General features: G+C 34.5%; 1 protein-coding gene and 1 long non-coding RNA gene across 4 annotated transcripts in view; one reads left to right on the top strand and one right to left on the bottom strand.

Annotated features, from left to right (window-relative positions):
* slc5a11 (solute carrier family 5 member 11) overlaps positions 1-16,436 on the top strand; it is a 38,988-nt gene extending 22,552 nt beyond the window's left edge. For 2 of the 3 annotated variants that reach the window (XM_061885240.1, XM_061885241.1), the window contains 5 exons: positions 728-878; positions 953-1,121; positions 15,566-15,781; positions 15,861-15,984; positions 16,048-16,436. In XM_061885240.1, coding sequence (XP_061741224.1) covers positions 728-878; positions 953-1,121; positions 15,566-15,781; positions 15,861-15,984; positions 16,048-16,271 — 884 coding nt within the window. In that variant the 3' untranslated portion in view covers positions 16,272-16,436. Of the gene's footprint in view, positions 1-727; positions 879-952; positions 1,122-15,565; positions 15,782-15,860 lie in introns of all 3 variants that reach the window. The other variant, XM_061885239.1, reaches the window with a different exon arrangement.
* On the bottom strand, positions 610-16,362 carry LOC133541693 (uncharacterized). The gene is made up of 5 exons (XR_009803951.1): positions 15,875-16,362; positions 15,695-15,811; positions 6,931-7,044; positions 6,622-6,805; positions 610-1,099 (listed from the first exon to the last, which is right to left on the bottom strand). It is a non-coding gene; the product is annotated as an uncharacterized LOC133541693 (long non-coding RNA).
* Positions 16,437-17,817: the final 1,381 nt, after the last annotated feature.

Here is a 17,817-nt window from a genome sequence, read left to right on the forward strand (position 1 = left end):
AAGCATGATGTTTCCACCCCCATGAATTGATTAACGTGGACCCCGACTTAAACAAGTTGAAAAACTTATTCGGGTGTTACCATTTAGTGGTCAATTGTACGGAATATGTACTGTACTGTGCAATCTACTAATAAAAGTATCAATCAATCAACCATGCTTCACAGTAGGTATGGTGTTCTTGGGATGCAACTCAGTATTCTTCTTCCTCCAAACACGAGGAGTTGAGTTTATACCAAAATGGATACATGGATGATACAGCAGAGGATTGGGAGAATGTCATGTGGTCAGATGAAACCAAAATAGAACTTTTTGGTATAAAATCAACTGGTGGTGTTTGGAGGACGAAGAATACTGAGTTGCATCCCAAGAACACCACACCTACTGTGAAGCATGGGGGTGGAAACACTATGGAAACTATGATGAAAATTACAGACCTCTGTCATCATTTTAAGTGGGAGAACTTGCACAATCGCTGGCTGACTAAATACTGTGTGTGTGTGTGTATATATATATATATATATATATATATATATATATATATATATATATATATATATATATACTGTATATATATATATATATGAAATACTTGACTTGGTCAATTCTAGCTGTAAATATACTCCTCCCCTCTGACCACGCCCCCCACCTCCCGAAATGGAAGGTCTCAAAGTTGGCAAGTATGTGTTGGGCCTTCTCGGGCTCTAAAAGCTGCTCCTACGTCCCTCAGGTCTACGAGGTCTGATGATGGCGGTGATGATCGCCGCTCTGGTCTCCTCGCTCACCTCCATCTTTAACAGCGCCAGCACCATCTTCACCATGGACCTGTGGAAGACCTTCCGCTCCAGCGCCTCCGAGTGGGAGCTGATGATCGTGGGCAGGTGAGCCTTCATTTTGGACACCAAAAACTCCTGTGGAAATTGAGCAGAAGTGATTTTTTTGGAACACCTGCTAGAGTGTTTGTGCTGGTGCTGGTGGTGGCGTCCATCCTGTGGATTCCTGTGGTGCAAGCCAGTCAGGGCGGGCAGCTCTTCATCTACATCCAGGCCATCAGCACCAACCTGCAACCCCCCGTCTCCATCGTCTTCCTCATGGGATGCTTCTGGAAGAGGACCAATGAGAAGGTAGCATCTCTTTAGACGCAATCAGGCACCTTTCATTAGCAGCAGAAAATACAAGAATATAAACTAGAAATCAATGCTACAAGTTAGGATACATTTTCATTGAACATTTTTTATTTATGTTAGATCAGGGGTGTCAAACTCAAATACAGAGTGGGCCAACATTTTAAACTGAACAAAGCGGCGGGCCAAGGTTGAACAAATTAACCTTTTAATAGGGACCCCAAAAAGTTTTGCATTGAATATTGAACACGCAAGACTTATATAACTTTATAGTGACATGCAAAATCCTGTTTCAAATAATAATAATAATTAGGGCTGGGCCACGATTAAAAATTTTAATCGGAGTTAATCCCACTATTTCTCCGATTAATCGCGATTAACTGCATTGTATACACAAAGCCCAATAATGAATTCAAAAGTAGTGTGTAGTGCACCTTTATTGGAATATTCTCCCACATGAACAAAAGCGCCAAAACATTTGTTGTGCAAACACAATTTAAATCAGTCCTTGTTAAACAGTAGCAGTTAAATAGCATATTTGATGAAAATCAACTCCAAAAATGTAAATACAAACATTTAAGCTTATTGCCACTGCCAGGGTATTTAAGTTATCCTGTTTGTTATGGAAAATAAATATAATCTACATACAAATCTCTGAGCCACAATCATAACATCTGAACAGGCAATTTCTGAGGTAACAGCAGAAAAAAAACATTTTATCAGGGATCTTATGTTTAAAAAACCTATATTATAGGTAGTGGGCTGTTTTAGGGAATTTTTGATCAAATTATCCGTAGTAGCAATATTAAAATTGTCTGGCGGTCGTAAGTGATCCCGGAGTGACCACGCTGTAAGCCAGCCATGAAATTTGTAGAATTGTCCGGTATTTTTGCCAAATGTTCCATCTTTACCAAGAGCCCCTCCACGCCGGGCGACGCCATCTTGTTAAGAAAAGGCGTTAGCAAAATAAAAGCATGTAAACAACATACGCAAATGTGCGATAAAATAATTGTCGGCGTTAATAGATTGATGAGTTCACGCGTAATTAACGCATTAATTTGCCCACCCCTAATAATAATATTAATAATAATAATTGCAAAATCAAATGAAATTTAAATAAAAATTGAATGCCTCTTTTTTTTATTCGCAGCCTTCTTAGGTAAATATCAAAATCAACTTTTTTCACAGGCTAAAAATACATTTGAAAGTAAAATAACAATAATGAATAAAACAAGCATTCAAGTCTTGAAGTAGCAAGAAAAAGTGCACAAATTAAACGTTAATTATTGCTCAGTTTGCTTTAACACTGAATATGGAAAAAACAACGCTTATATAGCTTGATTATCTTAATAGTGGTGGTAGCGGAGGGTGTATATTGTAGCTTCCCGGAAGAGTTAGTGCTGCCAGGGGTTCTGGGTATTTTGTTTATGTTGTTACGGTGCGCATGTTCTCCCGAAATGTTTGTCATTCTTGTGTGGTGTGGTTCCATAGTGTGGCGCATATTTGTAACAGTGTTAAAGTTCTTTATACGGCCACCCTCAGTGTGACCTGTATGGTTGTTGACCAAGTATGCCTTGCATTCACTCATGCTTGTATAGAGTAAAAGCGGATGTGACGACAGGTTGTAGAGAACGCTTTAAGGCACGTCCCCAATATTGTTGTCCGGGTGGAAATCGGTAGAAATTCGGGAGAATGGTTGCCCCGGGAGATTCTCGAGAGGGGGCACTGAACTTTGGGAGTCTCCCGGGAAAATCGGGAGGTTTGGCAAGTTATGAGTATTAGTGGTGAATGCAACTGTATAATACCGGCGGGCCAGCACTAATGTTAATTTGATATTGCCTCAAGGGCCAAATTAATTTACAAGGCGGGCCAAATTTGACACCCATGTGTTAGATTCAACATTTCAAAATGAAGTACTTTGATAGAAGCAAAACAATCTGCTCCCTATTTTATGCTGCCCTTGGTTTTGCAAAAACTGTAATATTGTACATGGTAACAGTTATATATTTTATAAAATATATCAGTAGATATTATATACCGTATAATATATACTGGTATATTATATACATGTATGTAACTTAGATATTGGATTCTCATTAGGTAAAAGTGCTTTGAGTCAGTAGATAAAAAGCGCTATATAAATATAATTCACTTCACTATTAAAAAAAAAAAAAAAAAAGAAGGAGCTTACAGGTGAAATGTAATTTCGAAATATAAAAAAAAAAAAAATTCCCCTTTGGGGTTGCCCACATGTGGTCCTCTCCAAGGTTTCTCATAGTCATCATTGTCACCGACGTCCCATTGGGTGTGAGTTTTTCCTTACCCTTATGTGGGCTCTACCGAGGATGTCGTGGTTTGTGCAGCCCTTTGAGACACTTGTAATTTAGGGATATATAAATAAATATTGATTGATTGATATAAAATATATCAGTAGTTATTAGATAATATGTAAATATTACATGTTATTTTATGTTGCTATGATGGTACATTTTTAATCTACTTTTTGTCACGTCTGTAAATATGATTTCATGTTTGATCATGTTTTGTTTTGTTTTCTGGACTCTTGTTCTGTTTTTTCACTTCCTGGTTTGTTTTTGTTACCATGTCAACTCCTTACTTTTCACCTGTCATGTCACGTACCTGTTGTCAGCCTCACCTGTTTTCACTAATCATCACAACTATTTAAGTCACTCTTTTTCTTGTCTTCGTGCCAGGATCTTTCTGTCAGGCTTGGGCTGTGGATGTTTGTGCTTCCTCCATGCAAGGATGATGTAAGTACATGGTTGTTTATTTAATAAAAAAATAAACAAGAAAAAGCGCTCACAATGGAGGAAGAAACTTGGCTAAACGGTACAAACGTGAAACAAAAACACCTGCTCGTTGGCATGAAAGACAATTTAACTATAAACTTAAACAGCACGATGGCAAGACTAAAGACATGAAACAAAAGAGTGCACTGTGGCATAAATATATAAACTTACACGGCTGGGATCTTCACACTCGCACGCACCCTACCCATGCTGTTCAAACCTTCACGTCCTCGTCCACAGTTCCATGCCGTGTAAGTTTATATATTTATGCCACAGTGTACTATTTTGTTTCATGTCTTTAGTCTTGCCATCGTGCTGTTTAAGTTTATAGTTAAATTGTCTTTCATGCCAACGAGCAGGTGTTTTTGTTTCACGTTTGTACTGTTTAGCCAAGTTTCTTCCTCCATTGTGAGCGCTTTTTCTTGTTTATTAAATAAACAACCATGTACTTACATTCACGCCTGACTTGTCCCACATCATCCTTGCATCGAGGAAGCACAAACATCCACAACCCAAGCCTGACACTTTTTACCTGCATTACCCTTTCCATCCTTTGTAACTGAGCTATACTGTGTGGAACAATTTCCCTCCTGGATCAATAAGGTTTATCGAAGTCTAATATACGTTCAAATGGTAATACAATTGGTATTAATTTGCACATAAAATTTTTGGCATTTAAAAATAAGTGATTTGATCAAATCAAAATAGGAAAAAAAATACATTTGGGTGTATAAAAACTATATTATGAAAGGGTAATACAATTGGAATTAAAGGGTATACCTTAATCAAACCTTGCAAATTAAGTATCAGCATTTAAAAAAAAAAAGGGATTTATCCACCTTCTTCTGGTTATCTGAGGTCTGGTCGCGGGGGCAGCAGCCTAAGCAGGGAAGCCCAGACTTCCCTCTCCCTGGTAACTTGGTCTCGCTCTTCCCGGGGGATCCCGAGGCGTTCCCAGGCCAGACGGGAGACATAGTCTTCCCAACGTGTCCTGGGTCTTCCCCGTGGCTCCATACTGATCAGACGTGCCCTAAACACCTCCCTAGGGAGGCGTTCGGGTGGCATCCTGACCAGATGCCCGAACCACCTCATCTGGCTCCTCTCCATGTGGAGGAGCAGCGGCTTTACTTTGAGCTTCTCACCCTATCTTAAAGGGAGAGACCCAAACTCATTTGGCCGTGATCTTGTCCTTCCGGTCATAACCCACAGCTCATGACCATAGGTGAGGATGGGAACGTAGATCGAGTGCTAAATTGAGAATTTTAGTGATTTAATAAAAGCAAAATGATTACAAAAAAAATATAAAAGGTTCTAATGGGAGCATTTTGAGTGGATTTCAAAAGTACAGGCCTAAAATTTGGACACACCTTATTCAATCTTTATTTTCATGACTATTTCCATTGTAGATTGTCACATCAAAACTATGAATGAACACATGAGTTATGCACTGAACAAAAAAAAAGGTGAAATAACTGAAAACATGTTTTTATATTCTCGTTTCTTCAAAATAGCCACCCTTTGCACACTCTTGGCATTCTCTCCATGAGCTTCAAGTGGTCGTCACCTGAAACAAGTGTCATAGTTTTGATGTAATAATCTACAATGTAAATAGTCATGAAACTGTTAATAATGTTTAGACAAAAGTGTATATTATATATACTATTATATTTATAGTATTTATATAGGTGTGTGTGTGATGGATATGTGTGTATTTTGGGTATATGCATGTGTGTATGTATGTGATTATGTGTGTATATGTATGTATGTGTGTATATATATATATATATTTATGTATATGTCTTGATTGGATTATCCAGAGAATAGTGCTCGATACCGTGGTAGAGCGCAATATGTAGGTGTGGGTAAAAATCACAAGACTACTTCATCTCTACAGATCTGTTTCATGAGGGGTTCCCTCAATCATCAGGAGATTTCTCCTGATGATTGAGAGTAGTCTTGTGATTTTTTCCCACACCTACATATATTTATGTATATATATATATATATAAATTGTATATATGTGTGTGTATATATGTGTGTGTTCTGTACATATGTGTATGTATATATGTAAGTGTGTGTGAATTTAAATGTATTTTATATAGACAATATATAGCAGCAACCACTGAATTGAATGATATTATTGTAAATATATATTGTATATGTATAGGGGTGGGACCTAATAAGTTTACTTCTTCCCACTCCCTTTTGAGCCAATCATTGTAGGTTTTACACCTATAATGTTTTCAACGTAGGTGTAAAAATAATGTATCTATATATTTCTTTTGTATTTTATGTCATTCTCTTGTTTGGTTTATTTTGAGCCATGCAAACAATTCATTCATTCATGAAAATAAAGAAAACACATTAAATGAGGTGTGTCCAAACTTTTGACCTGTACTGTATATTAAAAATGGTCACACAATTGGATTTATAGTTTGTACCTTAGTAATAACATGCACATAAAATATTTTTTTACAATAAGTAATTTGATGAAATAAAAATTAAAAAAAAATTTTTTTTCGGGGTGCATTAAAGGCCTACTGAAATGAGATGTTCTTATTTAAATGGGGATAGCAGCTCCATTCTATGTGTCATACTTGATCTTTTCGCCATATTTTTGCTGAAAGGATTTAGTAGAGAACATCTACGATAAAGTTGGCAACTTTTGGTCGCTAATAAAAAAGCCTTACCTGTACCGGAAGTAGCAGACAATGTGCGCGTGACGTCACGGGTTGTGGAGCTCCTCACATCTGAACATTGTTTACAATCATGGCCACCAGCAGCCAGAGCGATTCGGACCGAGAAAGCGACGATTTCCCCATTAATTTGAGCGAGGATCAAAGATTCGTGGGTGAGGAAAGTGAGAGTGAAGGTCTAGGAAAAAAAATAGACGGCAGAGCGATTCAGATGTTATTAGACACATTTACTAGGATAATTCTGGAAAATCCCTTATCTGCTTATTGTGTTACTAGTGTTTTAGTGAGATTATATGGTCATACCTGAAAGTTGGAGGGGTGTGGTCGCGGGTGTGGTGACCGCCAGTGTCTCCGAGGGAAGCCACGTTTCTCGACGAGACGAAGGCAGCCGGTACGACGCAAGCTCTCCGCTCATGTCTAGGGTAAGAGCTGACTTATTACCACCATTTTCTCACCGAAACCTGCCGGTTGAAATGTGGTAGGGAACCATGTTCGCTTGACCACTCTGTTCCATAGTAGAGCTTGAATAAATAAATAAATGGGTTGTACTTGTATAGCGCTTTTCTACCTTCAACGTACTCAAAGTGCTTTGACACTACTTCCACATTTACCCATTCACACACTGATGGAGGGAGCTGCCATGCAAGGCGCTAACCAGCACCCATCAGGAGCAAGGGTGAAGTGTCTTGCTCAGGACACAACGGACGTGACGAGGTGGGTACTAGGTGGGAATTCACCGTCATCTTTCGGGAATGTAAACAAGGAAACACCGGCTGAGTTTGTGTTGCTGAAGGCGGCCGCAATACACCGCTTCCCACCTACAGCTTTCTTCTTTGACGTCTCCATTATTAATTGAACAAATTGCAAAAGATTCAACAACACAGATGTCCATAATACTGTGGAATTATGCGATGTAAACAGACGACTTATAGCTGTGAACGGTGCTGGAACAAAATGTCCTCTACAATGCGTGACGTCACGCGCATGTGTCATCATACCACGACGTTTTAGCAGGATACTTCCGCGCGAAATTTAAAATTTCAATTAAGTAAATTAAAAAGGCCGTATTGGGATGTGTTGCAATGTTAATATTTCATCATTGATATATAAACTATCAGACTGCGTGGTCGCTAGTAGTGGCTTTCAGTAGGACTTTAAAAACTAATGAAAAGGTAATATAATTGGAATTAAAGGTTATACCTTAATAAAACCTTGTGAAATTAAGTTAAAAGCAACTCAGTATTCTTCTTCCTCCAAACACGACCAGTTGAGTTTATACCGAAAAGTTCGATTTTGGTTTCATCTGACCACATGACATTCTCCCAATCCTCTGCTGTATCATCCATGTATCCATTTTGGTATAAACTCAACTGGTGGTGTTTGGAGGAAGAAGAATACTGAGTTGCATCCCAAGAACACCACACCTACTGTGAAGCATGGGGTGGAAACATCATGCTTTGGGGCTGTTTTTCTGCTAAGGGGACAGGACGATTGATCCGTGTTAAGGAAAGAATGAATGGGGCCATGTATCGTGAGATTTGGAGCCAAAACCTCCTTCCATCAGTGAGAACTTTGAATGGTTGACCAAATACTTATTTTCCACCATAATTTACAAATAAATTTTAAATTCCTACAATGTGAATTCCTGGATTTTTTTTTTCGCATTCTGTCTCTCACAGTTGAAGTGTACCTATGATGAAAATGACAGACCTCTGTCATCATTTTAAGAGGGAGAACTTGCACAATCGCTGGCTGACTAAATACTTTTTTGCCCCACTGTATATAATACTTTTAAAGTCATTTTGATAGTAGGCTAATATAGACACTTACATCATGTGTTGTCTTCATTATAACACTTATATAATACTTTTAAAGTCATTTTGATAGTAGGCTATTATAGCTAATATAGACACTTGTATCATGTGTTGTCTTCATTATAACACTTATAAGACTTTTAAAGTAATTTTAGATAGTAGGCTAATATAGACACTTACGTCATTTGTTGCCTTCATTATAACACTTATATACTACTTTTAAAGTCATTTTAGATAGTAGGCCTATATAGCTATTATAGACACTTACATCATGTGTTGCCTTCATTATAACACTTACATAATACTTTTAAAGTCATTTTAGATAGTAGGCCTATATAGCTATTATAGACACTTACATCATGTGTTGCCTTCATTATAACACTTACATAATACTTTTAAAGTCATTTTAGATAGTAGGCCTATATAGCTATTATAGACACATCATGTGTTGTCTTCATTATAACACTTACACAATACTTTTAAAGTCATTTTCGATAGTAGGCTAATATAGACACGTCATTTGTTGCCTTCATTATAACACTTATATACTACTTTTAAAGTAATTTTAGATAGTAAGCCTATATAGCTAATATAGACACTTACATCATGTGTTGCCTTCATTATAACACTTATATAAGACTTTAAAAGTCATTTTAGATAGTAGGCTAATATAGACACGTCATTTGTTGCCTTCATTATAACACTTACATACTACTTTTAAAGTCATTTTGATAGTAGGCTAATATAGACACTTACATCATATGTTGCCTTCATTATAACACTTATATAATACTTTTAAAGTCATTTTAGATAGTAGGCTAATATAGCTATTATAGACACTTACATCATGTGTTGCCTTCATTATAACACTTGCATAATACTTTTAAAGTCATTTTGATAGTAGGCTAATATAGACACATCATATGTTGCCTTCATTATAACACTTATATAATACTTTTAAAGTCATTTTAGATAGTAGGCTAATATAGCTATTATAGACACTTACATCATGTGTTGCCTTCATTATAACACTTACATAATACTTTTAAAGTCATTTTAGATAGTAGGCTAATATAGACACTTACATCATGTGTTGCCTTCATTATAACACTTATATAATACTTTTAAAGTCATTTTAGATAGTAGGCTAATATAGACACTTACATCATGCATTCCTTTCATTATAACACTTATATAAAACTTTTGAAGTCATTTTGATAGTAGGCTATTATAGCTAATATAGACACATGATGTGTTGCCTTCATTATAACACTTATATATAATACTTTTAAAGTCATTTTAGATAGTAGGCTAATATAGCTAATATAGACACCTACATCATCTGTTGCCTTCATTATAACACTTATATAATACTTTTAAAGTCATTTTAGATAGTAGGCTAATATAGACACGTACATCATATGTTGCCTTCATTATAACACTTATATAAAACTTTTGAAGTCATTTTGATAGTAGGCTATTATAGCTAATATAGACACTTACATGATGTGTTGCCTTCATTATAACACTTATATAATACTTTTAAAGTCATTTTGATAGTAGGCTGATATAGACACTTACATCATGTGTTGCCTTCATTATAACACTTACATAATACTTTTAAAGTCATTTTGATAGTAGGCTAATATAGACACATCATGTGTTGCCTTCATTATAACACTTATAAGACTTTTAAAGTCATTTTAGATAGTAGGCTAATAAAGACACTTACATCATGTGTTGCCTTCATTGTAACACTTATATAAGACTGTTAAAGTCATTTTGATAGTAGGCTAATATAGACACATCATGTGTTGCCTTCATTATAACACTTATATACGTATTTTAAAGTCATTTTGATAGTAGGCTAATATAGACACATCATGTGTTGCCTTCATTATAACACTTATAAGACTTTTAAAGTCATTTTAGATAGTAGGCTAATAAAGACACTTACATCATGTGTTGTCTTCATTATAACACTTACATAATACTTTTAAAGTCATTTTGATAGTAGGCTAATATAGACACTTACATCATGTGTTGTCTTCATTATAACACTTATATAATACTTTTAAAGTCATTTTGATAGTAGGCTAATATAGACACTTACATCATGTGTTGCCTTCATTATAACACTTATATAATACTTTTAAAGTCATTTTAGATAGTAGGCTAATATAGCTAATATAGACACATCATGTGTTGCCTTCATTATAACACTTATATAATACTTTTAAAGTCATTTTGATAGTAGGCTGATATAGACACTTACATCATGTGTTGCCTTCATTATAAAACTTATATAAGACTGTTAAAGTCATTTTGATAGTAGGCTAATATAGCTAATATAGACACATCATGTGTTGCCTTCATTATAACACTTACATAATACTTTTAAAGTCATTTTGATAGTAGGCTAATATAGACACATCATGTGTTGCCTTCATTCTAACACTTATACAAGACTTTTAAAGTCATTTTGATAGTCGGCTAATATAGACACTTACATCATGTGTTGCTTTCATTATAACACTTATATAATACTTTTAAAGTCATTTTAGATAGTAGGCTAATATAGCTAATATAGACACTTACATCATGTGTTGCCTTCATTATAACACTTATATAATACTTTTAAAGTCATTTTAGATAGTAGGCTAATATAGCTAATATAGACACTTACATCATGTGTTGCCTTCATTATAACACTTATATAATACTTTTAAAGTCATTTTAGATAGTAGGCTAATATAGACACTTACATCATGCATTCCTTTCATTATAACACTTATATAAAACTTTTGAAGTCATTTTGATAGTAGGCTATTATAGCTAATATAGACACATGATGTGTTGCCTTCATTATAACACTTATATATAATACTTTTAAAGTCATTTTAGATAGTAGGCTAATATAGCTAATATAGACACTTACATCATGTGTTGCCTTCATTATAACACTTATATAAGACTTTTAAAGTCATTTTAGATAGTAGGCTAATATAGCTAATATAGACACTTACATCATGTGTTGCCTTCATTATAACACTTACATAATACTTTTAAAGTCATTTTGATAGTAAGCTAATATAGACACTTACATCACGTGTTGTCTTCATTATAACACTTATAAGACTTTTAAAGTCATTTTAGATAGTAGGCTAATATAGACACATCATGTGTTGCCTTCATTATAACACTTACATAATACTTTTAAAGTCATTTTAGATAGTAAGCTAATATAGACACTTACATCATGTGTTGTCTTCATTATAACACTTATATAATACTTTTAAAGTCATTTTAGATAGTAGGCTAATATAGCTAATATAGACACTTACATCATGTGTTGTCTTCATTATAACACTTATATAATACTTTTAAAGTCATTTTAGATAGTAGGCTAATATAGCTAATATAGACACTTACATCATGTGTTGCCTTCATTATAACACCTACATAATACTTTTAAAGTCATTTTGATAGTAGGCTAATATAGACACTTACATCATGTGTTGCCTTCATTATAACACTTATATAATACTTTTAAAGTCATTTTAGATAGTAGGCTAATATAGCTATTATAGACACTTACATCATGTGTTGCCTTCATTATAACACTTGCATAATACTTTTAAAGTCATTTTGATAGTAGGCTAATATAGACACATCATATGTTGCCTTCATTATAACACTTATATAATACTTTTAAAGTCATTTTAGATAGTAGGCTAATATAGCTATTATAGACACTTACATCATGTGTTGCCTTCATTATAACACTTACATAATACTTTTAAAGTCATTTTAGATAGTAGGCTAATATAGACACTTACATCATGTGTTGCCTTCATTATAACACTTATATAATACTTTTAAAGTCATTTTAGATAGTAGTTTAATATAGACACTTACATCATATGTTGCCTTCATTATAACACTTATTTAATACTTTTAAAGTCATTTTAGATAGTAGGCTAATATAGCTAATATAGACACTTACATCATCTGTTGCCTTCATTATAACACTTATATAATACTTTTAAAGTCATTTTAGATAGTAGGCTAATATAGACACTTACATCATATGTTGCCTTCATTATAACACTTATATAAAACTTTTGAAGTCATTTTGATAGTAGGCTATTATAGCTAATATAGACACTTACATGATGTGTTGCCTTCATTATAACACTTATATAATACTTTTAAAGTCATTTTGATAGTAGGCTGATATAGACACTTACATCATGTGTTGCCTTCATTATAACACTTACATAATACTTTTAAAGTCATTTTGATAGTAGGCTAATATAGACACATCATGTGTTGCCTTCATTATAACACTTATAAGACTTTTAAAGTCATTTTAGATAGTAGGCTAATAAAGACACTTACATCATGTGTTGCCTTCATTGTAACACTTATATAAGACTGTTAAAGTCATTTTGATAGTAGGCTAATATAGACACATCATGTGTTGTCTTCATTATAACACTTATATACGTATTTTAAAGTCATTTTGATAGTAGGCTAATATAGACACATCATGTGTTGCCTTCATTATATAACACTTATATACGTATTTTAAAGTCATTTTGATAGTAGGCTAATATAGACACATCATGTGTTGCCTTCATTATAACACTTATAAGACTTTTAAAGTCATTTTAGATAGTAGGCTAATAAAGACACTTACATCATGTGTTGTCTTCATTATAACACTTATGTACGTATTTTAAAGTCATTTTGGTAGTAGGCTAATATAGACACTTACATCATGTGTTGTCTTCATTATAACACTTATATAATACTTTTAAAGTCATTTTGATAGTAGGCTAATATAGACACTTACATCATGTGTTGCCTTCATTATAACACTTATATAATACTTTTAAAGTCATTTTAGATAGTAGGCTAATATAGCTAATATAGACACATCATGTGTTGCCTTCATTATAACACTTATATAATACTTTTAAAGTCATTTTGATAGTAGGCTGATATAGACACTTACATCATGTGTTGCCTTCATTATAAAACTTATATAAGACTGTTAAAGTCATTTTGATAGTAGGCTAATATAGCTAATATAGACACATCATGTGTTGCCTTCATTATAACACTTACATAATACTTTTAAAGTCATTTTGATAGTCGGCTAATATAGACACTTACATCATGTGTTGCTTTCATTATAACACTTATATAATACTTTTAAAGTCATTTTAGATAGTAGGCTAATATAGCTAATATAGACACTTACATCATGTGTTGCCTTCATTATAACACTTATAAAATACTTTTAAAGTCATTTTAGATAGTAGGCTAATATAGCTAATATAGACACTTACATCATGTGTTGCCTTCATTATAACACTTATATAATACTTTTAAAGTCATTTTAGATAGTAGGCTAATATAGACACTTACATCATGCATTCCTTTCATTATAACACTTATATAAAACTTTTGAAGTCATTTTGATAGTAGGCTATTATAGCTAATATAGACACTTACATGATGTGTTGCCTTCATTATAACACTTATATATAATACTTTTAAAGTCATTTTAGATAGTAGGCTAATATAGCTAATATAGACACTTACATCATGTGTTGCCTTCATTATAACACTTATATAAGACTTTTAAAGTCATTTTAGATAGTAGGCTAATATAGCTAATATAGACACTTACATCATGTGTTGCCTTCATTATAACACTTACATAATACTTTTAAAGTCATTTTGATAGTAAGCTAATATAGACACTTACATCACGTGTTGTCTTCATTATAACACTTATAAGACTTTTAAAGTCATTTTAGATAGTAGGCTAATATAGACACATCATGTGTTGCCTTCATTATAACACTTACATAATACTTTTAAAGTCATTTTAGATAGTAAGCTAATATAGACACTTACATCATGTGTTGTCTTCATTATAACACTTATATAATACTTTTAAAGTCATTTTAGATAGTAGGCTAATATAGCTAATATAGACACTTACATCATGTGTTGTCTTCATTATAACACTTATATAATACTTTTAAAGTCATTTTAGATAGTAGGCTAATATAGCTAATATAGACACTTACATCATGTGTTGCCTTCATTATAACACCTACATAATACTTTTAAAGTCATTTTGATAGTAGGCTAATATAGACACTTACATCATGTGTTGCCTTCATTATAACACTTACATAATACTTTTAAAGTCATTTTAGATAGTAAGCTAATATAGACACTTACATCATGTGTTGTCTTCATTATAACACTTATATAATACTTTTAAAGTCATTTTAGATAGTAGGCTAATATAGCTAATATAGACACTTACATCATGTGTTGCCTTCATTATAACACCTACATAATACTTTTAAAGTCATTTTGATAGTAGGCTAATATAGACACTTACATCATGTGTTGCCTTCATTATAACACTTACATAATACTTTTAAAGTCATTTTAGATAGTAAGCTAATATAGACACTTACATCATGTGTTGCCTTCATTATAACACTTACATAATTCTTTTAAAGTCATTTTAGATAGTAGGCTATATAGCTATTATAGACACTTACATCATGTGTTGCCTTCATTATAACACTTATAAGACTTTTAAAGTCATTTTAGATAGTAGGCTAATATAGACACATCATGTGTTGCCTTCCTAACTCTTATAAGACTTTTAAAGTCATTTTAGATAGTAGGCCTATATAACTAATATAGACACTTACATCATATGTTGCCTTCATTATAACACTTATATAATACTTTTAAAGTCATTTTGATAGTAGGCTAATACAGACACTTACATCATGTGTTGCCTTCATTGTAACACTTATAAGACTTCCATTTTTTGCGCCAGACGAAAGATTAGTTTTTTGTATTTTTGGTCCAATATGGCTCTTTCAACATTTTTGGTTGCCGACCCCTGGTCTAGGCGCAAAGGGATCAAGAGCCCTGACCTCAACCCCATCAACCACCTTTGGTGTGACTCCTGACCTCCCAAATGGACAACTCTTGTAGTCTTTCACCACATTCATCCATGTGTGCTAATAACATTCCAATTGCCATGCGGTCTGGTCACCTTCCCCTCCCGCCAACAGGGTGCATTCTGGGGCCTGGTGGTGGGCCTGCTGGTGGGCTGCATGCGCATGCTGCTGGACTTTATCTACCCGGCCCCCCTCTGCTTCGAGCGCGACAACAGGCCCGCCGTGATCAAAGACGTCCATTACCTGTACTTCTCCATAGTTCTGTCCCTCATCACGCTGGTGGTGGTGGTGGGCGCCAGTCTGGCCACGGAGGAGCCCCCAGCAGAGCAGGTAAGACCGCTTGTGTTGGAGTCACTAGTCCTGCACAAAAATCACAACATTTACTCCAGTGTTCCCCCCCCCCCCCCAGATTAATGGTCTTACTTGGTTCACACGATTTGTCCACGTGGAGCGCAAAGAGCTCAACTTGGAGTTGGTCATGCCTCGGACGGACGAGGGAACAGGAAGACCGGACGAGAGCAGCGAGAGAAAAGGTTTTTCTTGTCTTTCTACGGATCCGTTGTCCAGGTCTGAGTCTTCATCTGTTTTCCCTGTAGAGTCAACAACACCCAGTGGGAGACCTGCGTCCAGGCTGGTGTCCGCCCTCTACTGGCTGTGTGGCATGGACAGCAGAACAAAGGAAGGACAGAAGACGCCGGAGATTCCTGCAGAACCTGAATGCAACAAACTGGAAGAAAATCCTTGTCTGCAGCAGCTGGTGAACGCAAACCTGATCATCTGTCTCTCTGTGGCGGCTTTTGTCATCGGATACTGGGCCTGAGGACACTTCTGGAAGGAAAGGGGAGCCTTTCGGACTTCAAGGTTGTGTCGCCTTTTCAACTCATCTTCTATGACAGCTCCTTCTTGCCGGGTTTTTGTTGTTATATCTGATTTTTAAATCATTTTTACTCAAATTTGGCGTTTTTCCTCTCTCTAAAAGTGTCCAATACGGGTGAGATGTTTGAAATTTGTATATTTTCATTCAGAATGTATATAAGGATTCGTTTTGGTAATGTAATAAGTTATTCATTATACATTTAAATATGTATCAATAATAATAATAAACAATTAAGATGGATGTTTGTAGAAACATTTTTTTTATAATTAAATATTAGGATGACCCTTTTATTTGTTTTTGTTTGTCAAAAATCCATCCTTCACATTCCGTATATCTGAGGTCGGGTCGCGGGGGCAGCAGCCTAAGTTAAGTAGCCCAAACCTCCCTCTCCCCAACCACTGAGTCTAGCTACTCCCAAGAAGTCTCGAAGCGTTCCAAAGCCAGCCGGGAGACATAAACTCTCCAACATGACCTGGGTCTACTCCGTGGTGTTTGTTAAAAATTTTACATTTCATTGATAACGTAAAAATGACTCGTTACAACAAATATTGCATTTAGTAAGTTGCTCAATTATTTATATATATATATATATATATACATACACACACACATACAGTACATATATACATACACACATACATACATGTATAAATACACATATATGTATGTATATATACACATGCGTATTCATATATACATGTGTATATACACACACATGTATATATATATATATATATACACATACATATATATTTATACATATGTATGTTTACATATATATGTATGTGTATGTATATATACATGTGTATACATCCCCTGAAGAGCAGAGAAACCTGCGAAACAGGCTTGTAGGGATGAAATACCCTCTGTGTTTTTTTCCGGCCCGAACATATATGTATGTCTGTTGTTGGATTTGGTTGTCTTTTTCTTTCCTAGTCAGATTTTAGAACAACTAAAGTGGGATCCTTTTACATAGACCTTGAGTTTGTAATGTTGGAATGAAGCCATAACAATCTGTTATCTCAACTGTCCAAAGTAGGGAGGAGAAGAAGAGGGGCGGGTGAGAGTGAGTGAGGAGGGAGAAACTGCCATTTTAGGATTAGATCAATTTGGACCGAGCTTTGAAATGTTGTATCTAGATTGATCTCCCAAGGTGCTTTGGTAATAAAATAGATCTATGATTGATTTAAAACCAGCTTATATGTCATCAAACAATCTGGGGGCGTTGACCGAAGGGAGAACGGGTCCAAAACGCAACAATTTGGGGGCTCGTCCATATATATATATATATATATATATATATATATATATATATATATATATATATATATATATATATATATATATATATATATATATATATATATATACGTTAACAAAATAATAATACTTTAACTATACATTTTGATAACAGCACAAATTTTTTTACGGATGATTAACGATTAAGTGTCCTTTTTTACCCTCAAGCAGGAGAAACTTGGCTGCTGAT

This window comes from Nerophis ophidion, linkage group LG23 (assembly GCF_033978795.1).
Source record: "Nerophis ophidion isolate RoL-2023_Sa linkage group LG23, RoL_Noph_v1.0, whole genome shotgun sequence".
Taxonomy (NCBI): domain Eukaryota; kingdom Metazoa; phylum Chordata; class Actinopteri; order Syngnathiformes; family Syngnathidae; genus Nerophis; species Nerophis ophidion.